Genomic DNA, 18626 nt, shown 5'->3' with positions numbered 1-18626 from the left:
ATTTAGATCTTTCCCAGGTAATATAATTCTGTGATTCTTTAAAATTGATTCTGTGAGAATAGCAATTCTTTTTTTAAATTTTAGTATGTTTATTTTTACATCCTTTTGTGTCTTTCTCCATCTCAGTTGTAATCCCTGTGGGCTTTCCATCACCAAATCACCCATGTGTCATCACTATAGTCCAGGGCACTTCCCTTCCCCACCCCCATTTTTTGATCCCATTCCCACTCAACCCCCGTAAAATGTCTCTGGTACATAGCTATTCATTATTATTACTTTTTTTCTACCCTCTGGTCCTTTGTTACTGCTATTAGTGAAACCATCTAGTATTTTTCTTTTTCTTTCTGGCAAATTTCACTGAACGTGATCCCTTCCATCTCCATCCATGTTGCTGCAAAAGGCATGAGTTTATCTTTTTGATTGCTGAGTAATTTTCTATTGTGTACATGTGTACATGTACCACATCTTTTTAATTCATTCATCTACTTTTGGGTATGTGGGTTGACTCTATGTCTTTCCTATTGTAAATAAGGCAGCAATAAACATGGGGGTGTAGGTGTCTTTTTAAATCAGTGTTTTTGTGTCTTTTGGGTAGATACCTAGGAGTGGGATTGCTGGGTCCTATGGAAGCTACATTTTTAGTAGTTTGAGAAGCCTCCAAATAGTTTTCCATAGTGATGATACTAGTTTGCTTTCCCACCAGCAGTACAGGAGAGTTCCTTTTTCTCTACATCCTCGCCAACATTTGTTGTTGCTAGTTGTTTTAAGGTGTGCCAAGAGAATAGCTATTCTTTTATGTAGAAAACTAACAGTTCTGTGTGTTACAAAGTGCTTTTTTGGACAAGTGATTAGAATCTAATTAATCAGTATTTTAAAATTCTTTTCATATAGCCAAAGACCAAAAACATTGATCCAGTAAATAAGGTTCAAAACAAAGTATTCTCTTCAAATAAAGGAAGAAAAACAAAATCAAGGTATAGTACACTTTTATAAAAATTAGTTTCATATTTTTAGTTACATAATTCACAGTATCATCATTCTTAACTATTGAACTCTATTTCTCCAAATCTTTTTATACCCAAAATTTGTAAATTACACTGTATATATTTTACTAAACTTCAATAATTTAAAATATTTTATACTCAGAAATGTCTTACTGCAATGAACATTTTTTATTATTCTTTAAAGCAAAAGTGCCACATTTGAAATTTTTAAATGTCAGTGAGATCTTTTCTTAGAACTATGACTAGTACCTAGATATCTGTCTCTGCCTAATTTTCTCAAATAGACTAAATTGTCTTACTGTTTGAGTACTATACATTATTGAGTCTATTTAGATACAGATGATTATTTGACCTCTAAATAAAGACTATAGTATAACTGTAATTTATACTTCATTGTGTCTTGGTGAAAAAGAATTCAAGGCATAAAATACGGGCCAAGAGGTTTGCTAGAATAGATTTTCTAGAAAAGGAGGGTGACACTTGCAGTGGGTTATGCCAGTCAGCTTCTTATTCACAGTAAGTTATTAAATTTGTAAGCCTACCACTTGTCCAAATAAATAATTACACACACTTCTGGAAAAAATCTTTGTTGCTAATTCTTATATCTGTTAGTTGGTTAAATAACGTTTTTTAATAGCGAAAAAAAGTGAGGGACAGGAAAAGAAAAATCTAAATTTGATAGGAGAAAAGAGAACTTTCTCTCTCTCTCTCTAGAAATATATATATATATATATATATATATATGTTTGTGTGTGTATTTATTTGTATATATGTGTGTATGTCCACACATGCATAACTAAAAAGGGTTAACCTATTTTAGTTTTGAAAGTAAAGGTTGTTTTTCGAAATGGAATTCTGAAGCCTTTGTTTATATGTTAAAAGTTAAAGTAATTAAAAATGAAAAGTCTTTTAGAGACAAAAACTTGATGTATTAGACATCACCTATTCTTCAGTGTCTTTAGAAGTGACTTTATTTCATATTTCCTCCATTAATTTATTAAACAATCAAAATTCACCTTTTTGGTGAGCGTTGATGCTGTTTAGAGTATATTTCTCAGGCCCTCCATGCTGGTGCAGTGGGTTAAAGCGCAGTACTATGAAGCTGTTACAGCCACTGCAGCACAAGTTCGATCCCCAGCCAAGGAGGTGACCCACATGGTGTGGCAGAACTCTCCTGTCTTGCCCATTACTCCCCTCAGCAGTGGATTTCAGTACATCTGCCTGTTCTGCTTCCCACTCTGTCTCTAGTGAATCCTCTCACCCCTCACAGCTCTTGCCTGTACCCCAGTTCTGTACGCATAAATAAATACATCTTTTTTTAAAATGTTGCTATAGGTAGAAAAGAATTGCCTGATTGTGCTAGTAATTTTTTACTCTGTAATTCTTTCTCTAGAGTTCACTGTTTGCAAAACTATGGCTAGATACCATTTTGTACTGTTCTTTTCCAGTAGCAGGTAAAATAAAAGCCAAACTCTGGATTTGACATAGAAGGCTAAGTTCGTTTGTTTGGAGGCAATGTCTGAATAGCCTTATAAAACCTTGTTTAGCATTGTGGTTGTATGAGTCACAACAACTGAAAGTGTTCTAAATCCTTTATAGTCTTTCCACATATCAATTATTGATTTCATCATAAATTTTTTGAAAGATTTATTTACTTATGTATATAAGAACTGCAGTACCGGCCAGAGGTGCAGGGGTGAGAGGATTCACCAGAGACAGAGTAGGGTACAAAGCAGGCAGATTAACTAAAATACACTGATGAGGGGAGCAGTGGGTGAGGCAGGAGAGGTCTGCTGCACCATGTGGGTCAGCTCCCTGGCTGGGATTGAACTTGTGCTGCAGTGGCTAGGAATAGCTTCTTAGTGCTTAGACTTAGCCCCTCATGTCATCAAGGAAAACAGTTTAAAATTTATAATTTAATCTGTTGGATATTTGATTAAGTCATATATGGAAGTAATCTCATTAATATGTATGTGCTTTTAATATATATCTATATTGATTTTTTCAGTGTAAAATTGAAATTCTCTAATGTGCAAACTGCCAGTGATGTTGCCATACCAGATGATTTCTCAGACTTTTCTCTTGCAAAAACAATTAGCAAAATTGAAGGACAAATGGAAGAAGGCCTGTCTGATTACGAAGATGATGATATTTTTTGTGGTGTTAGTAAGGACATTGGAACAGGTAGATTTTCTTTTATTTCTACCTTATAGTTACTTAGAAAAAATATGTAAACGCTATTTTTCCTGCATTTAAAAATTATTGTGGTATCTTGTTTTTGTTTCAAAATCTAGTGGGACATGACAGTGAGAGGAATGAATAGAATAATAGATGAAACAAAATTGAGTCTGTAATTGTGGAATATGGGTGATAGATAATTAGGGTTTTATTGCACTAATGTCTGCACTTTTATGTTTTATTTCATATTTTCCATTATAAAATGTAAAAATAGATACTATATAGTATTGGTTTCATTGGTAACTTTTTACTAAGGTTAAAATGTCTCATAGCTTATTAAAATTTAAAAAAGAAAAAACAGCTTTGAATTCCTTTCATTAAATGTTTCTTTATTTATTGCATGTTAAATCAATACATGTAAAAGAGTAAGTGAATTATTAATGAAACTTAAGGTAAAATAATCCAATGAGTTTTCTAGTGAGTATAATTTCCTATAAACTGCTTACTTCTAAAAAATGATAAATTCTGATCATCTAAAAGTGTTCTGTTAGTTGCCAGTCATTTCTCTAAAATTGTTGAAGTTATGAGGAACTACCAGTGTTATTATAAACAAAAAATGAGTGTATATGAACATAGTTAATACTTAATTGTGACGTTCGGCTGATCACTTGGCTCCTCTGTAGCAGAAATTTCTTCATTTGAAAATTAAGCAGCGTGTATTAAGTGATCATGAAGTTTATCTTTAAAATTCCATCATGATTCAAAAAAAATCCATGAGTTTTGAAAATCATAATTTGTATGTGCAATGATTTGTGTGGTATATGTTAGTCATGAATGAGGAGTTCACTTAATGCATATATCACACTCCTGACCTAGTCATACTTTCTGAGGCTAGTTGTCTGGAGGGCATGTAGGTAGAGCACGAAGTTGCCTTTATGTTTCTGTTAAGATGCTTTAAAGAACACATGGTTGGTTATTAGCTGTTCCTCAGGACAGTTACCTATGGATGGCTCTTTAACATTGTTCCTACTCCGAGGTTTAGGGGACCAATACAAACTGACTATCTAAAATGGCTACTTTCTTCTTATTTCTGAATCACTTCCCGCCCCCCCCTTTGCCTGTCTGTTCCCTATGCCCAATCTTTGATCTAGTTGTCTGCTCATTTGGGAGAGCTTTTTCTTAGTTCAGATGATTGTCTGTAGTGGCTGGGTTATGTGGGTGGTGAAAAGATCAAAAAGCAGAGTTTAGTAGCATAGACTACTTATTAAGACTAAAGTTGGGAAGGTTAATGATGTGGATTTCATGAGATGAGACCACTCCTGAGAAAATATTGAGGTTACAGTGGGGAGAGAAAGAAATGGGAAGAATCGTGTTTTTCTGTTCCTTTGTCTTCCTTCTCCCCTAGACACCAAATGCTGAAAATTTCACACTTTAAAATGTGTCATTTTCTTTTTATTTCTTCTGCTAAGCCGGAGTTACGTGAGAAGCCAGAAGGAATATTGAGGCTAGTGATGTCTAAACAGGGTTAGAGCCTATATAGTTGGTGAATTTGTGAAAACCTGGAAGCTTTGGAATAGGAATTATCTATGGAAAGTTTCTGTGCTGTGCAGGAGGTAACTTAATGACTTCTCAGAGCCAATGCAGAGTATTTATTCATGATAAGCTTCATGAGGGCAAAGTTTGTCTTATGTCACTGCTGTGCCTAGAATATAGTAGAAACTCAATGTTTTTTTTTTCAGTGAAGCTTGAATAAATTAGAGATGTTTTAACTTTATAGGTTTATAAAATTAACAAAAACTAAACTTCAGATTTATTGCTGAGATTATTGAATAACTCTTGTTAGCAATGAAATAAATAAGGTAGATTTTTAGAAGGGTTTGTAGGAGAAAGCTTCAGTGGTGAGATATCATTATATTTCTTTACTTCTAAATTACATATATTACATGGAATGGGTGTTACTGTCAGGGGCATTTTGTTGTCACAGTAACCAGTACTGAAACTGACTTTTGCTAGGGAAAATTTGTTTTTTTCAGACACTGGGGTATTAACCCACCTGCAACCACTTTAAATTCTGCTTAAGGTATTTTAAACCACTTTGTTACATATGAATTCAGTCTGCAAACTTAGGTGAGACTAATTTGAAATTCAGATTCAGATCTTCAGTCCAGTATACTATTCTGCCCCCTTTCTTTACTGCCAGTGTTGAAGAAACCCTTCCTTTCTTTTGGGTGGATTTGTTCTTTAATGTTCCCACTAAGGGATCTCCTGCAAGACTCTCCATCTTGAGTTTTTTTTCACCTCATAAAATAATGGTTTGTTTACATTTGATGATATCTGAGATTTAGTGAAGTACAATGAATACAATTACTTCATTCCACAGAAGCACAGATCAGATTTCTAAAGGCCAAACTTCGTGTTATGCAGGAGGAATTGGATAATGTTGTATGTGAATGTAATAAAAAGGTAAGTTTAAAAACGTCTCAAAATAAATCTCCTAATGCAAACATTTCAGGAACAATTTAAGTTATATATTAGAAATAGTTTAAGATACATTTCAAAGTTAAATTTTGAATTAAAAAGTTGTAAGAACTGAACTTTATTCTGGAATGTTAAATTTTTAGAACTATAGAACTTTAAATAATTGGTAGCAATTATAATTCTCTTTATATAATTCTTTTATATAAATCTCTTTACAAGTGTAAGCTAATAAATACTAACAAAGCATCTGACTTCTATTTTTTTGAAGATGAAGATGCAATAATTTATTTTTTCTAATGACATAGGTACTATCAAATAAAGCCTGAAGCTGTTTTGTTCCCTGTTTTGTTTGATGCTAAATTCCACATGTTTATTCATATAATCTCAAATTTCATAAATATAGGAAGATGAAATTCAGGATTTAAAGTCTCAAGTAAAAGATTTTGAAGGTGACTGTGTGAGACAGCAACGAACAATTAATTTGCAGCAATCTCAAGCAGAAAAATATAAAACTCTTTTTGAAGAAGCAATCAAAAAATGTGATGGATTACAGCAACAGCTTTCTTCAGTAGAAAGGGTAATAATTTGCAATTTTCCTAACCTAATGCCAAAATACACTAAAACATTGAAGTTATATGTTTGTATAGATATCACTTTTGGTTATTCAGTTATTTTGTTAGTATTTGCTAGATATTTGCTTGTATTTAGTATGTTTTTTTTTTTTTTTTTAAGATTTATTTATTTGTGCATCCAGAACTGGGGTACAGGCCAGAGGCTCAGGGGCGGTGAGAGGCTTCACCAGAGACAGAGTGGGGAGCAGAACAGGCAGATCGAGGAGGTACATTGCTGAGGGGAGCAGCGGGTGGGTCAGGAGAGGTCTGCCACACCATGTGGTCACCTCCGGGGCAGGCGGGAATGGAACTCATGCTGAGGTGGCTTTAGATTCTCAGTGCAGTGCTTTAACCCGCTGCGCCACCAGGGAGGGCCCGTATTTAGTATGTTAGTATTTGGTAGTAATTGTTCTCCAGATGTAGAAATTTTTTTTTAATAGCTTTATTGAGATTCACACCCAGTATATCTGACTGTTAAGTAATTTGGTAACTTTCCACTTACTCTAAGTTGTGCAGCTATCACAGAACATTTTTATCATCCCCAAAGGACAATCCCATACCCTTTAGCCACCAGAGCTAAACTTTCGGCCCTCCCTGGTGGCGCAGTGAGTTGGAGCATAACTGCAAATTTGGCTGTGGCCGCCTCAGTGCGAGTTCGACCCGCCACCCCAGGGGTGACTCACATGGCAAGCAAACCTGTCCTGTCTTGCCCTCTGCTCCCCTCAGCAGTGTACTTCATCGATCTGCCTATTCTGCTCCCCAGTCTGTCTCTGGTGAAGCCTTTCACCCGCCACACCTCTGGCCTGTGCCCCAGTTATGTATGCATAAATCAAATCTTAAAATTAAAAAAAAAGCTACACTTTCATCCTCAGTCCCCACCAGCCCTAGGCAATTTCTAATCTATTTCTTGTCTTGATAAATTTGCCTATTCTGGACATTTTCATATGTATAGAATCATACAATATATGGCATTTTGTGACTGATACTTTGCTTGACATAATTCCTTAAGGTTCTTGCACATTGTAGTGCATATTAATACTTCATTCCTGCTTATAGTTTAATATTCCTATTTGTGAGTATAACATGTTATTTCTCTGATCAGTTGATGGATATTTGGTTGTTTCTCCTTTTTTTTTTGGCTGCTTTGATGCAGCTAAGAACACAACTTTTTGTGTAGCTATGTTTTCATTTCTCTTGGGTGTATATCTAAGAGTAGAATTGCTGGTAACTTATATTTAACCTTTTGCAGGACAGCTGTTTCTTTCCCCTCATTTGAAATTATTTCATGTTGTAGCCTTTTCCTCCCCATTACTGAGTGATGTAACATTGTATGAATATACCACATTTGCCTACATCCATAGAAATAAAAATTGCAGCATCTAATAGCCGAAGCCTGTGCAGTACATTACAGTAGCCACTCACCATGTGCGGTTAATTCAATCAGTGACTTGCTCTAGGTGTAAAATGAACATCAGATTTTGAAGATGTTAATACAAAAGAAAAGAATCTTTAAAGAAGATAAAATAAACTCAGTAGTTTTACACCGGTTACATGTAGAAATTATAATATGGGAATAGTAGTATGTTGTCATCAACACTTGGTATTGTCAATTTAATTTTACCCATTCTGGAGGCATAAGAATAGATCTGCTATAGTTCAATTTGTACTGCCTTTGTAACTGTTGATCTTTGGACATTTTTCATATGCTTATAGACCATTCAGAGAAATTCTTTGTGGTGATGTATCTGTAGTAAGAGTTTTTCTTATATATTTATCTCTGTAATTCCTTTGCTAGAAGAATATGTATTGTGAAAGGCTTTCCCAGTCAGATGTCAGATGTGACTTTATTTTTTTCAGTGTCTTTCAATAAGGAGCAGTTTTTTTTTTTTTTGCAGTAATACTGTTTTATGAGCAACTTTTAATTTTGTTGACTTCATATAGACATAATGAACAGTGGTTTTCTTCCCCAACCTTTGCCTACCCTAAATGCTTTCTTTTTTTTTTTTAAATTTTATAATAGTTTATTTTTACATATTTTTGTGCATTTTTCCATCTAAGTTGCAATCCCCTTGGGTTTCCCATCACCATATCACCCATGTGCCATCATCATAGTCCAGTGCATTTCCCTCCCCCCACTGTTTTTGATCCCATTCCCCACTACACCCCCACAAAAATGTCTCTGGTATATAGCTGTTCATCATTATCATTATTTTCTTGCCTGGTCCATTATATTCCTGCTATGAGAGAAACCATCCGGTATTTTTCCTTTTCTTTCTGGCTTATTTCACTAAGCATGTGATCTTTTCCAGCTCTATCCATGTTGCTGCAAAAGACATGTTTCCTTTTTTTGGTTGCCTAATATTCCAGTGTGTATATGTACCACATCTTTTTAATCCAGTCATCCAGTTTTGGGTACCAAATGCTTTCTTAAAGTTTATGGTTTTATCTCGTGTGTGTGTGTGTATAATTCATAAAAATTTGTAATTTATTTCAAGTATATATGGCATAAGGATAGGGTTGATTCATCTTATTTTTTTCCATGCAGGTTATCAGTATTTATTGAAAATATTCTTTCCATTTAAGTATCACATCTGTGTAGAAAATGTATTGAGTCTATGTAGATCTTTTTCTGGACAGTTGTTAAATTTATGTTTGACAGAGTTCATTGTTAAAACCATATAAATTGGAGACTACTTCACAAAAGATTTTAATTATCAATTTAATTTATTTAGTACATATGTCTTTTTAATTTTCTGTTCCTACTTGAATTTCCATGTTTTGCAGCAACACCACAGTGACTATTATAATCCTTAATAAAACTAAGATCAGTGCAAATACTAAACTCTTACACCCTACTAAAATGCTTACAAAGACATCCCATGTTATTCAGAACAAAACCCGGATACGTAGGCAGTGGTTACAAAATCACCCAAGCTTACCCTGCCTGTTGAACCTACCTCACTGTGGCTACGTCACCCAGCAGAAAACACTCTAGCCACCTAGGGAATCTTTTAACATGCCAAAAAGATCTCTGTGCCTCAGTGTCTTCATCTTCATTATTCTTTCAGTTTGTAATTCTTTCCTCCAGATTGTTAAGAAATCACCCTCTCATTTGGAAATCTTTCACTAAATTTATCATCTTACATTATTATACCCTTCACCATTGCTGTTTTCTTAGCTTTATTTTGGATAATAGCCCTTATCACTACCAGATATTAACTCAATGTGTCTGTATGTGGTTTTGTCATGTGTTGTCCACTAGAATGCAAGTTTTATGAGAGGAAGAACTTTTATTGTGTGCCCATCGTGTAGAATATACCTAGAAAGTGCTCAATAAATGTGTGACTAAGTAAAATCTATTATGTATATATAATGTCACTGCCAATTTCAGTTATGGAAACTGAGTCTCACAACTGACAGTCTTTCCTACTCCAAGCCCTTTGGTTGTTCTATCTTAGCCACTTGATTTTAGAACCTTATCTCATTTATTTGTCCACATCTGATTTTTCCTCATTTGACTCTGGCAATTTGTTTTACTCCATTTTGTCTTGTGCTATGACAACTAATACTTCTCTTTCCTCTTGCCCTTTTCCAGTATCTTATGAATATTGAAAAGTTACTCAAGAAAGACAAATTCTTTGTTCTTGAATTTCATGCATAGCATTTGAGTTTCAAAGTTAGACTTGATTCACCTTAAGTTGTTCAGCTTTTAATTTTAAAACTAACACATTAGGGCTTGAGAGTTTTTATAATTTTTTTTTCTCTAGGAACATATAAATTACTTAAATTTTGGTAAGCATAGATCTTTATTTTCTATGTTCAAGATACAGGTTCTCAAAACAATATTAATGTCTTACCTGCGCTTTGTAAAAAGTGTGCTTGAAAACGAAGCCAAATGTTTTCAAGATTGTTGAATGAATTTACTCATGTAGAACAACTATTTCCTACTTCGTTTTTCTTTTTCACTTTTCTCAAGAAGTATGCATTCCTATCTCTCAAGGGAGATAGGAGAGATTCAGGTACTCTCAGGATTGTACAAAATAGATGTAGAGGTGGGGGGTTGTCTTGTGGTGAAGGATGCTTTTCATTTTTCTATAAAGAGAAAGAAAAAAAAAGAGAAAGGCAAAGATATATTTTCTTATTCTTAGGGAGGAAGCTGAAATGACAGCAAGAATTGTGGACACAGTAGCTAATGAGAAGCTTTGTCTTTTCTGTGTGAGCAGTGAGATAAATCAGGCTTCTCTTAGTGTAGCTACCACCCACAAAGCTGTGAAGAAGGCTGGTGATAGCAGATGGTATCCATACACAGTTTGATTTGTTTAGAAGCCTACATAAAGAGCAGCATGTGTTTTGTTTTGTTTTGTTTTGTTTTGCCCTTAATTACTCAGAGCCAGAGAGATCAGTTTTCAAATAAAACACAGTGATACAGCCAGGAGAAAAATTTTAAAAGAAGAGAACAGACAACTGTATTTTTAACGCCATCATTTCAATTCAATTCCATGTAATTTATTATCTCTCTAAGGTTTTTGTATTAGGCATTATAGGAGGTGCAAAGAAGAGTGAGTTAAGTATTACAAAATAAATTCAGTTCAGTAAATGTCATTAGAACCTTTTCTGTGGCACTAAAACACTGGATAAGAAATTCTTGTGGGTGAGGGGAATAAAGTAATGGATAATTTCAATTCCATACAGCAGCTTCTATAATATATATATATATATATATAGAGAGAGAGAGAGAGAGAGAGATACTGTTAAAACTCCGTGGAAAGATTACTTGAGCCAACCTGAGAGGATAGTGCAGAAAGGTTTCTTGTAGGATACTCATGTGTGAAACTCTCACATGTATTCTGAGTGGGATCTTAAGGATGGCAGATGTTATCAGATACCAGTGAGGAACAGGGAGGGATGGAGGCAGAAGGAGAGCATGAGCACAGGCTTGGGGGCAAGAGAGTTTCAGGTACTGTTAATCTAGCTGGAGAACACCTCTATGACAGGTTTGTGATTATGGCGGTGTTTGGAGTTCATCCTTCATGTTTGTGTTTACTCAGTATGGTCTGTTGACTCCTGTAGCAGCATCTTATCTGCAGAAATTAAATTCTACACCTATCCCACAATGTGGAAAATAAGTTTGGTTGTTTGTGATTAAAATTTAATTTTTTTCCTTGAGGCTAAATAAGGTAGAATGATCTGTATCTAAGTATTCTTAGATGATAGACTTTGTCAGGTATTTATGAAAATTTGTTTTGCATTGGCATTTTGGGAAGTTCCCAAAGGAAGAACTGTAACTAGGTGAAGAATTGACTGTGAAGTAAACATAGAAAACATGTATATTGTTATCTTAGGGTCAATAAAAAGAAAAATCTAAACAAAAGGTGATGTTGAAACCTAATTTGTGACTACATTTTTAACAGTAAATTTTCCTCATCTCAATTCCGGGTAGGAATTCCCTGAGACCTCCATGTTCAGCTTCTGAGTGTGTGTGTGTGTGTGTGTGTGTGTGTGTGTGTGTGTGTGTGTGTGTAAAATTTGAGAGGAATATGTAAATGTGAAATGTTGCAAAATTAAACTTGTAACACATTTATAAAGTTCCATATACCTCTTCACTGTACAGGAATTAGAAAATAAAAGAAGATTACAAAAACAGGCTGCCACTTTACAAAGTGCTACAGAAGTTCGCTTGAATAGAGCTCTAGAAGAAGCAGAAAAGTATAAATCGGAGTTAAGTAAATTAAGGCAAAATAACAAGGTATGGAAAATTTAATACTTTTGGTAGTGATCACTTTTATAGTGACAACTCTTCGGAGGAGTCTTTGCTTTTATCATTCAACAAATCATCATTATATGCTATGGTAGAAAGAAGTCTCATCTGTCTCAAATCTGTTACATCCTCCTCTGGGCCTCGAATTCCTAATATATAATAATGGAAGGAGCTATTTTAAGGGTATTGTTTTCAAACTTGACCTCATATCAGAATCATCTGGAGAGTTTGGTCAAACATGGCTGCACACCACTCCCTGAGTTTGAGTCAGTAGTTTCTGTCATAAGGCCTGAGAAGGTGCAGTTTTATTTACAAAATTCCTAAGTGATGGTGACGCTGTTGTTTCTGCAAGGTCACTTGGATTACATCCCTGTTAGAGCTCTGGTAAGGACTATCATGGTAACCCCAATATCTGATCACTGCCTGGCATAGAATTGGCATTCTACCCCCTAATATCTGTCAAAAAAATGAAGGCTCCAATAGTGTATGAAAGCCTTTTGTACAGTCTTTAAATATTGGCCATCAGCTTTTGGCGCTGTGTCAATCTTAAAGTAATGTTTCATCGAAATCTTTCCCTTAGGATAATATGTGACAATTAACACATCTTAGATGATTAAATTAGGAATCACCCTTGTTATATACACAGATGATACCTTTGAGATTAATTTAGTAACACTTAATGGAACATCAAACTGAAGTGATCATGGTGAGTCCCCAACATGTTTAACAAAAGTAAATGTTAATGACTACACAGTTACTCTGTGATAGTTTATATTTGCAGACTTTGTTCATGTGTAAGAGACAATGATGACTGGAATTTAATAATAGATTTGTAATAGAAGGATTAAACAAACAATTGACAAAATCTTTACATCTTTATTTGTCCATTATTAGCTGTTATTAGAGAATGCGCCAATTTGGTACATTCTAAAAGGGATTTTGAAGAGAATAAAATAGAATAGCCATGTATGTGTCAGGATTTGCTGGTTTTGGTTGTAAGTTTGGCTTCTTTACACATTAAAGAAGTAGAGAAAAAAATTGTTTCTATGATGACACACAATTCTAAATCTAACCAGCCATTCCGTGAATTCAAGCTACAGGAACTTGGTATGTAAATAATTGAGTTCAAGACCATAAAAACTATTATAAAACTACTTGTAAGTATTCTTACTCAAACTTCTTACCCCAAGTCTACATTATGTGTGATTGATTTAAACGCAGTGAGATATATTGTCTATATAAACCCACTATTTGCTATCAAGTTAGACATTTTGGGATCAGAATTTTTAAATGTTTCTGGAAAAAAGTATCTTAAATTTGATTTTTTTTCCAACTATTTTGCCTACTTTATCCTTGAAGTTTCTGGGATATGAATTAAGTTTTTGCTTGGAGTCAAATTTGTATGTGAATTTTTCTTTTGTGATGGATATATTCTTCCATGTTAATTCTTTGAATATTCTCTTTCTGACCAGACATAATTATTGTTAGGTAGAGAATTAAAATTATTCAGGTCTATATGTTTTAAGAAATTATTCTGGTCTATATGTTTAAGAAATATAAAGTTTCCATGCAATAGCATAAAATTGTCATTAGAAAACCATTTATTTAAAAATAATAAACTTATTGTTCATAGAAACTGGGAAACAATCTTTTTTGAAACAAAAAATCACTTAAACCAGATGTTATTTTAGTGTAGAGGCCCTGATGTTTGTTCACATTGTCCTATTGCCTAGAACATAGTGATTGTCTGTGAAACACTGAAAGAAGGACTGATGAAAGACAACTGGGTGATAGTTAAGCTGGAATTCTATTTAAACTTGATTTCTCAGTGTCTTCTGTGAATTGGAAGTATGACGTTGATTGGGATCCGTCAGAATGGGTGCAGGTAGGCTGGTTAAGAGCAGCAGTGTATATGAGAGATGATATAACTTGGACTAAACTGACAGTGGTAAAAATGGAAAGAAACTAAGTATCAAAATTGGATTTAAGAGGGAAAAATCACTGTGACTTGATAATGAACAGGATATGTGGGAATGAAATTGTGGGGAAGAAAGCTTACAGGACTTTTTTTTTTTCCTTTGAGAACCAAATAGTGTCATGCACTAAAATGTGAAATAATAGAAGTTTAGAGAAGATTGAGTTATTTTAAATTTGAAGTTATTCTGAGATGTCCAAGGAGAGAGATCAAAATTTGGTATGGTAACAGAAGGTACTAACACATGCAAAGAGTTAGCAATTAATGCCATTTTTGTGGACTAGAAAGATAGAGGAGAGAGTAAAACAGGGCCTAGAAGAATCCCATTATTTAAAAAAAAAAAAAAAAAAGTCAAGAATGTTAAATACTGCCAAGAGGTAAAGTTTTATGAATTCTGGGGGGGAAAAAATGCTAGGTTTAACAACACAGAAGTCACCTTAGAAATGTTTTGGTTGAACAAGAGAGAAGCTAAATTCAAGAGGGGGATGAAAAATGATTGCAGGCGAGAGTTTTCTGTGTCTGTTATCTGGTCATGTGCGGATCTGACAAGTTTCCTTTTTTTTTTTTTTAAGATTTATTTATTTATGCTTACAGAACTTGGGTAACAGGCCAGAGATGTGGTAGGTGAGAGGATTCACCAGAGAGAGTGGGGAGCAGAACAAGCAGATCTACTGAAATACACTGCTGAGGGGAGCAGCAGGCGGGCCAGGAGAGGTGTGCCAGCCATGTGGGTCAGCTCCCTGGCCAGGAATCAAATTCCTGCTGCAGTGGCTTCAGAGCGCTTAGTAATGCGGTGCTTTACCCCATTGCGCCACCAGGGAGAGCCTGAGTTTCCCTTTTTAATCTGAATTTCTTTTATGTTTTCCTCTTGCCTCTTTGCTCTAGTTTGGATTTCCAATACTATGTTGAATAATAGTGCTGAGAGAAGGCATCCTCTTGATGTATCTTATTCTTAGAGGAATAACTTTCAGTTTTTCTCATTGAGTCTGATGTAAGCTGTGGGTTTGTTAAGCCCTTTATTCCATCCCTATTTTTTGAGAGTTTTTATCAGGAATGAACTTCAAATTTTGTCAGATGCCTTCTTTACATCTATTGATATGATCATGTGATTTTTATTTTTCCTTTTGTTGATGTGAATGGTATTGTTTGAATTTCATACATTGAACCATCCTTAAATCATTGTAATAAATCCTCCATCATTATTGTATGATCCTTTTTTTTTAAGATATATTTATTCATACAGAACTGGGGTACAGGCCAGAGATGCGGAGGGTGAGAGGACTCACCAGGGACAGAGTGGGGAGCAGAACAGGCAAATCGATGAAGTACACTGCTGAGGGGAGCAGCGGGAGGGTCAGGAGAGGTCTGCCGCGCCATGTGATCACCTCCGGGGCCGGTGGGAATCAAACTCATGCGGAAGTGGCTTAAGCTTCTTAGTGCTGTGCTTTAACCCGCTACGCCACCAGGGAGAGGGTCCTGTTAGTTTGTATTTTAAGCGACCCCACTTTGTGAGCCTAGCTAGAGCTTGGTCTGTTATACTTATGTTTTGAAATGGACTATTTTTGGGTTTCATTGATCTTTTGTACTGTCTTTATAACTTCTATTTTATTTATATCCACTCCGATTTTTTCCCCCTTTCTACTGGCTTTTGATTTCATTTGTTCTTGTTCTATTTCCTTAAGGTATAAATGTACATTGAGATCTTTTTTGTTTCTTGTTATGGGCCTGTGTTGTTATATAAACCCCTCTTAGCATGGCTTTCGTGTTATTCCATAAGTTCTAATAACTATGTCTTTAATTTTCGTTGTCTTCAGGTGTTTTTTTTAAACTTACATTTTGATTTCCTTATTAACCCAACAGTCATTCATTAGTGTTAGTCTCCACATATGTGAGCTTTTCCCACTTTTATTTTTGTGGTTGATTTCTAGTTTGATATGATTGTGTCAGAGAATATCCTTAATATATTTTCAGTATTTATACTTGTTTTGTAACCCAACATAGTCTGTCTTCAAGAGTGATCTGGTCTTCTTAGTGTGTATATGAAGATTGTGTACTTAGTTATTTGGCTGTGTAAGTATCTGCTAAGCCTATCTGGTCTAACTCTGCACTTGATGATATTGTATCTTGTTAATTTTCTGTCTGGTTGATCTGACCATTGATATAAGTTGGGTGGTGGAGTACCTTACTGTTGTGCTGCTGTCAGTGCCTGCTTTTTGTAATAGTTGGTAAATAAATATTTTGATACTCCTTCACTTAAATCAATGAGTGTTATGTTCTCCTGATTTATTTATCCCTTATTAATCATAGTGTATACCTACCTTTTCTTAGCTTTTATACCTGGAAGTCTATTTTAGCTACTATTTCTGTGACTTTCCCTGCTTTTAGGTACCATTTCCTTGAGGGTTGTTTTCCAACATTTGAGCTGATGTTTAACTTTGGATCTCAGATGAGTCTAGGAAAGACAGCAGTAAGTTGGATTTTATTTTCTAATCCAACCAGCCACTTTGTGCCTTTTGATCCATTAGTGCAGTCTATTTACATTAGAGGTGATTACTTATATATGAGAAATTGCTAGTGATATTTTCTCTTGGCTTTTCTTTTTCTTTTCACAATTTTTAAAAAAAATCTTTCTGCAAAAAAAGAAAAAATCTTTCTGCACTATGATTTAGGTAGAATTCCTTTCAAAATTTCTTAGAGGATGTACCATAGTGGCAAACTATTCCAGCATGTGTTTGTCTATGAGAGTCTTTGTTTCTCCCTCATATCTGAAAGAAAGTCTTGTGGGAAAGAGTTTTCTTGACCTGAAGTTTTCATCTAAGTATTTTGAATATGTCATTCCAGTCTCTTTTTGCCTATAGAGTTTTCTGCTGAGAAGTCTGATAAGCATAGTGGGAGTATATTTGTAAGTTCCCCTCTTTGTTTCCCAAATTGCCTTAAATATTCATTATTAGGTTTGATATGTTGGTAGTTTCATTATGATATGCCTTGATTTAAGTTGCTTTTCATTTAGGTATCAGGTGTTCTTTTTTTTTTTTTTAATCAGCTTTGTATATTCAATTTCCGAGGTTTGGGATTTTTTCCTTATTTCTTGGAATAAACTTACCATTACCCTCTCTGTTCCCCTTCAGGATATTTGTTGCCTCTCCTAAAGTAGTTGGAATAGTTTTGTTGTGCTTATTATTTTGTTTGTACATATCATTTTTTTTTCTTTTTAGATCCTTTGTGTACTGTTATTGATTTGAACCTCCAGTTGGTATACCCTGCTTCTACTACTTTCCTTAGTTTTTGCTCCAATTTATTGAATTCTTACATTCTAAATGTTATTTTTTTTAATTTAATTTTTACATTTAGTTCATTAATTTTGAACTTAGTTTTTCTAAATTTTATTGTCTCAATTTACTTTTCTGAGTACTGTTGTATGATTTTGATTTGCCTTTCGGGTTTTTTTTTTTTTTTTAATCTTGAACTCTATTTAATCAGAAATAGAATCTTCCATATTTTTGTGGTTTTTGGAAATGTATTCTCTTCTTGTGATGTCCTCTTCCCTTGAAGTCTTAAGGGAATTTTAAATGCCTATTTTGCATTTTTATTTTTTAAAAATATCAGTAGCAATAACTCAAGGTCTACTTCTAATTGTATCACTGTGGTTTGATTTTTTTTTTGTCTGTTTGCTTTTATAGCTATTAACACCTGTTTTTGCAAGAGTTGTGTAATTATTTTAGGGGAGGGTCCCAGAGATTCAGCAACTGATGTGAAGGAGCAGGTGGTGGGAGAGCATTTGCAAAAGCTTGTGTTACTCCTCTGATTCCAAATCTGAGATTTGTCTTTCCTTTGTCAGTGCACTTCAGAAACTCTGTACCATTTCCAAGGAGTGTGTGTGTGTGTTTGTGTGTTTTGGGTGGGGGTGTGCAGTGCAGTATAGAGTATTTTATCTGTCTTTTTCCTTACTAGGAGCCTGATCTATGTAGAGCACCCAGCACCTCTACATGTGAATCTCACTTAATGGTGTGTGCACTTTGTACACACTCCCCTGTGCAGGGCTGTTGGCTGAGCAGACAGCCCTGCTGTGTCGCCTGTCCTGGAATGCTACTCTGGATGCTTCTTTCTGTGCACTGGTCTCCTGTTTAATGACTCTTCCCTCTGTCTCGCCCCTACAGTCTGTGCTGCTCTGATGTTCAAGGGGTGTCTGTTTCAGTCCAATCCATGGATGTCTCTTGGTGTAGTGTCTCTCTGGTCAACTAATAAGATACTGCTTTTTGGAGCAAAGCAAGGTACCTCCTCTGTCCAAGTTTTGGTGATGGCTTCTATTAGTTTCTTAAAAGTTCAGTTTCTGCCTTCTGCTCATTGATTTTATTACTGAACTCATTTGCCTTTTTGTGTTTTCTTGTCTCTCTTTGGCTTGCTTTGCTTAATTTTATCTTTGCGTTTATGATATACCTATTTAATTTTTTTTGTTACCATATTTTTTTAATCTTCCCATTCTTTATTTTGACTACTGATATTAAGGGTGCAGAGCTTCCTCTTTTCCAGTAGATGGTGTTGTATATCAGAGAAAACTAATCTGTAGCTGGGTATTCAGGGGCTGGGAAGTGTCTTGGAGGGTAAGTCCCTTACGAGAATGC

At 34.9% G+C, this 18626-nt stretch overlaps 2 protein-coding genes across 2 annotated transcripts in view; one reads left to right on the top strand and one right to left on the bottom strand.

Annotated features, from left to right (window-relative positions):
- TEX9 (testis expressed 9) overlaps positions 1 to 18626 on the top strand; it is a 50900-nt gene that overhangs the window by 22990 nt on the left and 9284 nt on the right. The window contains exons 6-10 of the mRNA XM_004687764.2: positions 892 to 974; positions 3013 to 3188; positions 5563 to 5645; positions 6064 to 6237; positions 11883 to 12017. Of these exons, the coding sequence (XP_004687821.1) occupies positions 892 to 974; positions 3013 to 3188; positions 5563 to 5645; positions 6064 to 6237; positions 11883 to 12017 (651 nt within the window). The remainder of the gene's footprint in view (positions 1 to 891; positions 975 to 3012; positions 3189 to 5562; positions 5646 to 6063; positions 6238 to 11882; positions 12018 to 18626) is intronic.
- MNS1 (meiosis-specific nuclear structural 1) overlaps positions 10332 to 18626 on the bottom strand; it is a 71037-nt gene continuing 62742 nt past the window's right edge. Inside the window, exon 12 of the mRNA XM_012728814.1 lies at positions 10332 to 10363. The gene's annotated coding sequence lies outside the window, so the exon portion shown is untranslated. The remainder of the gene's footprint in view (positions 10364 to 18626) is intronic.

The sequence above is a fragment of the Condylura cristata genome, unplaced genomic scaffold (assembly GCF_000260355.1).
Source record: "Condylura cristata isolate star-nosed mole 26May11 unplaced genomic scaffold, ConCri1.0 scaffold00023, whole genome shotgun sequence".
Taxonomy (NCBI): domain Eukaryota; kingdom Metazoa; phylum Chordata; class Mammalia; order Eulipotyphla; family Talpidae; genus Condylura; species Condylura cristata.
This window is presented reverse-complemented; position numbering and strand designations above follow the sequence as displayed.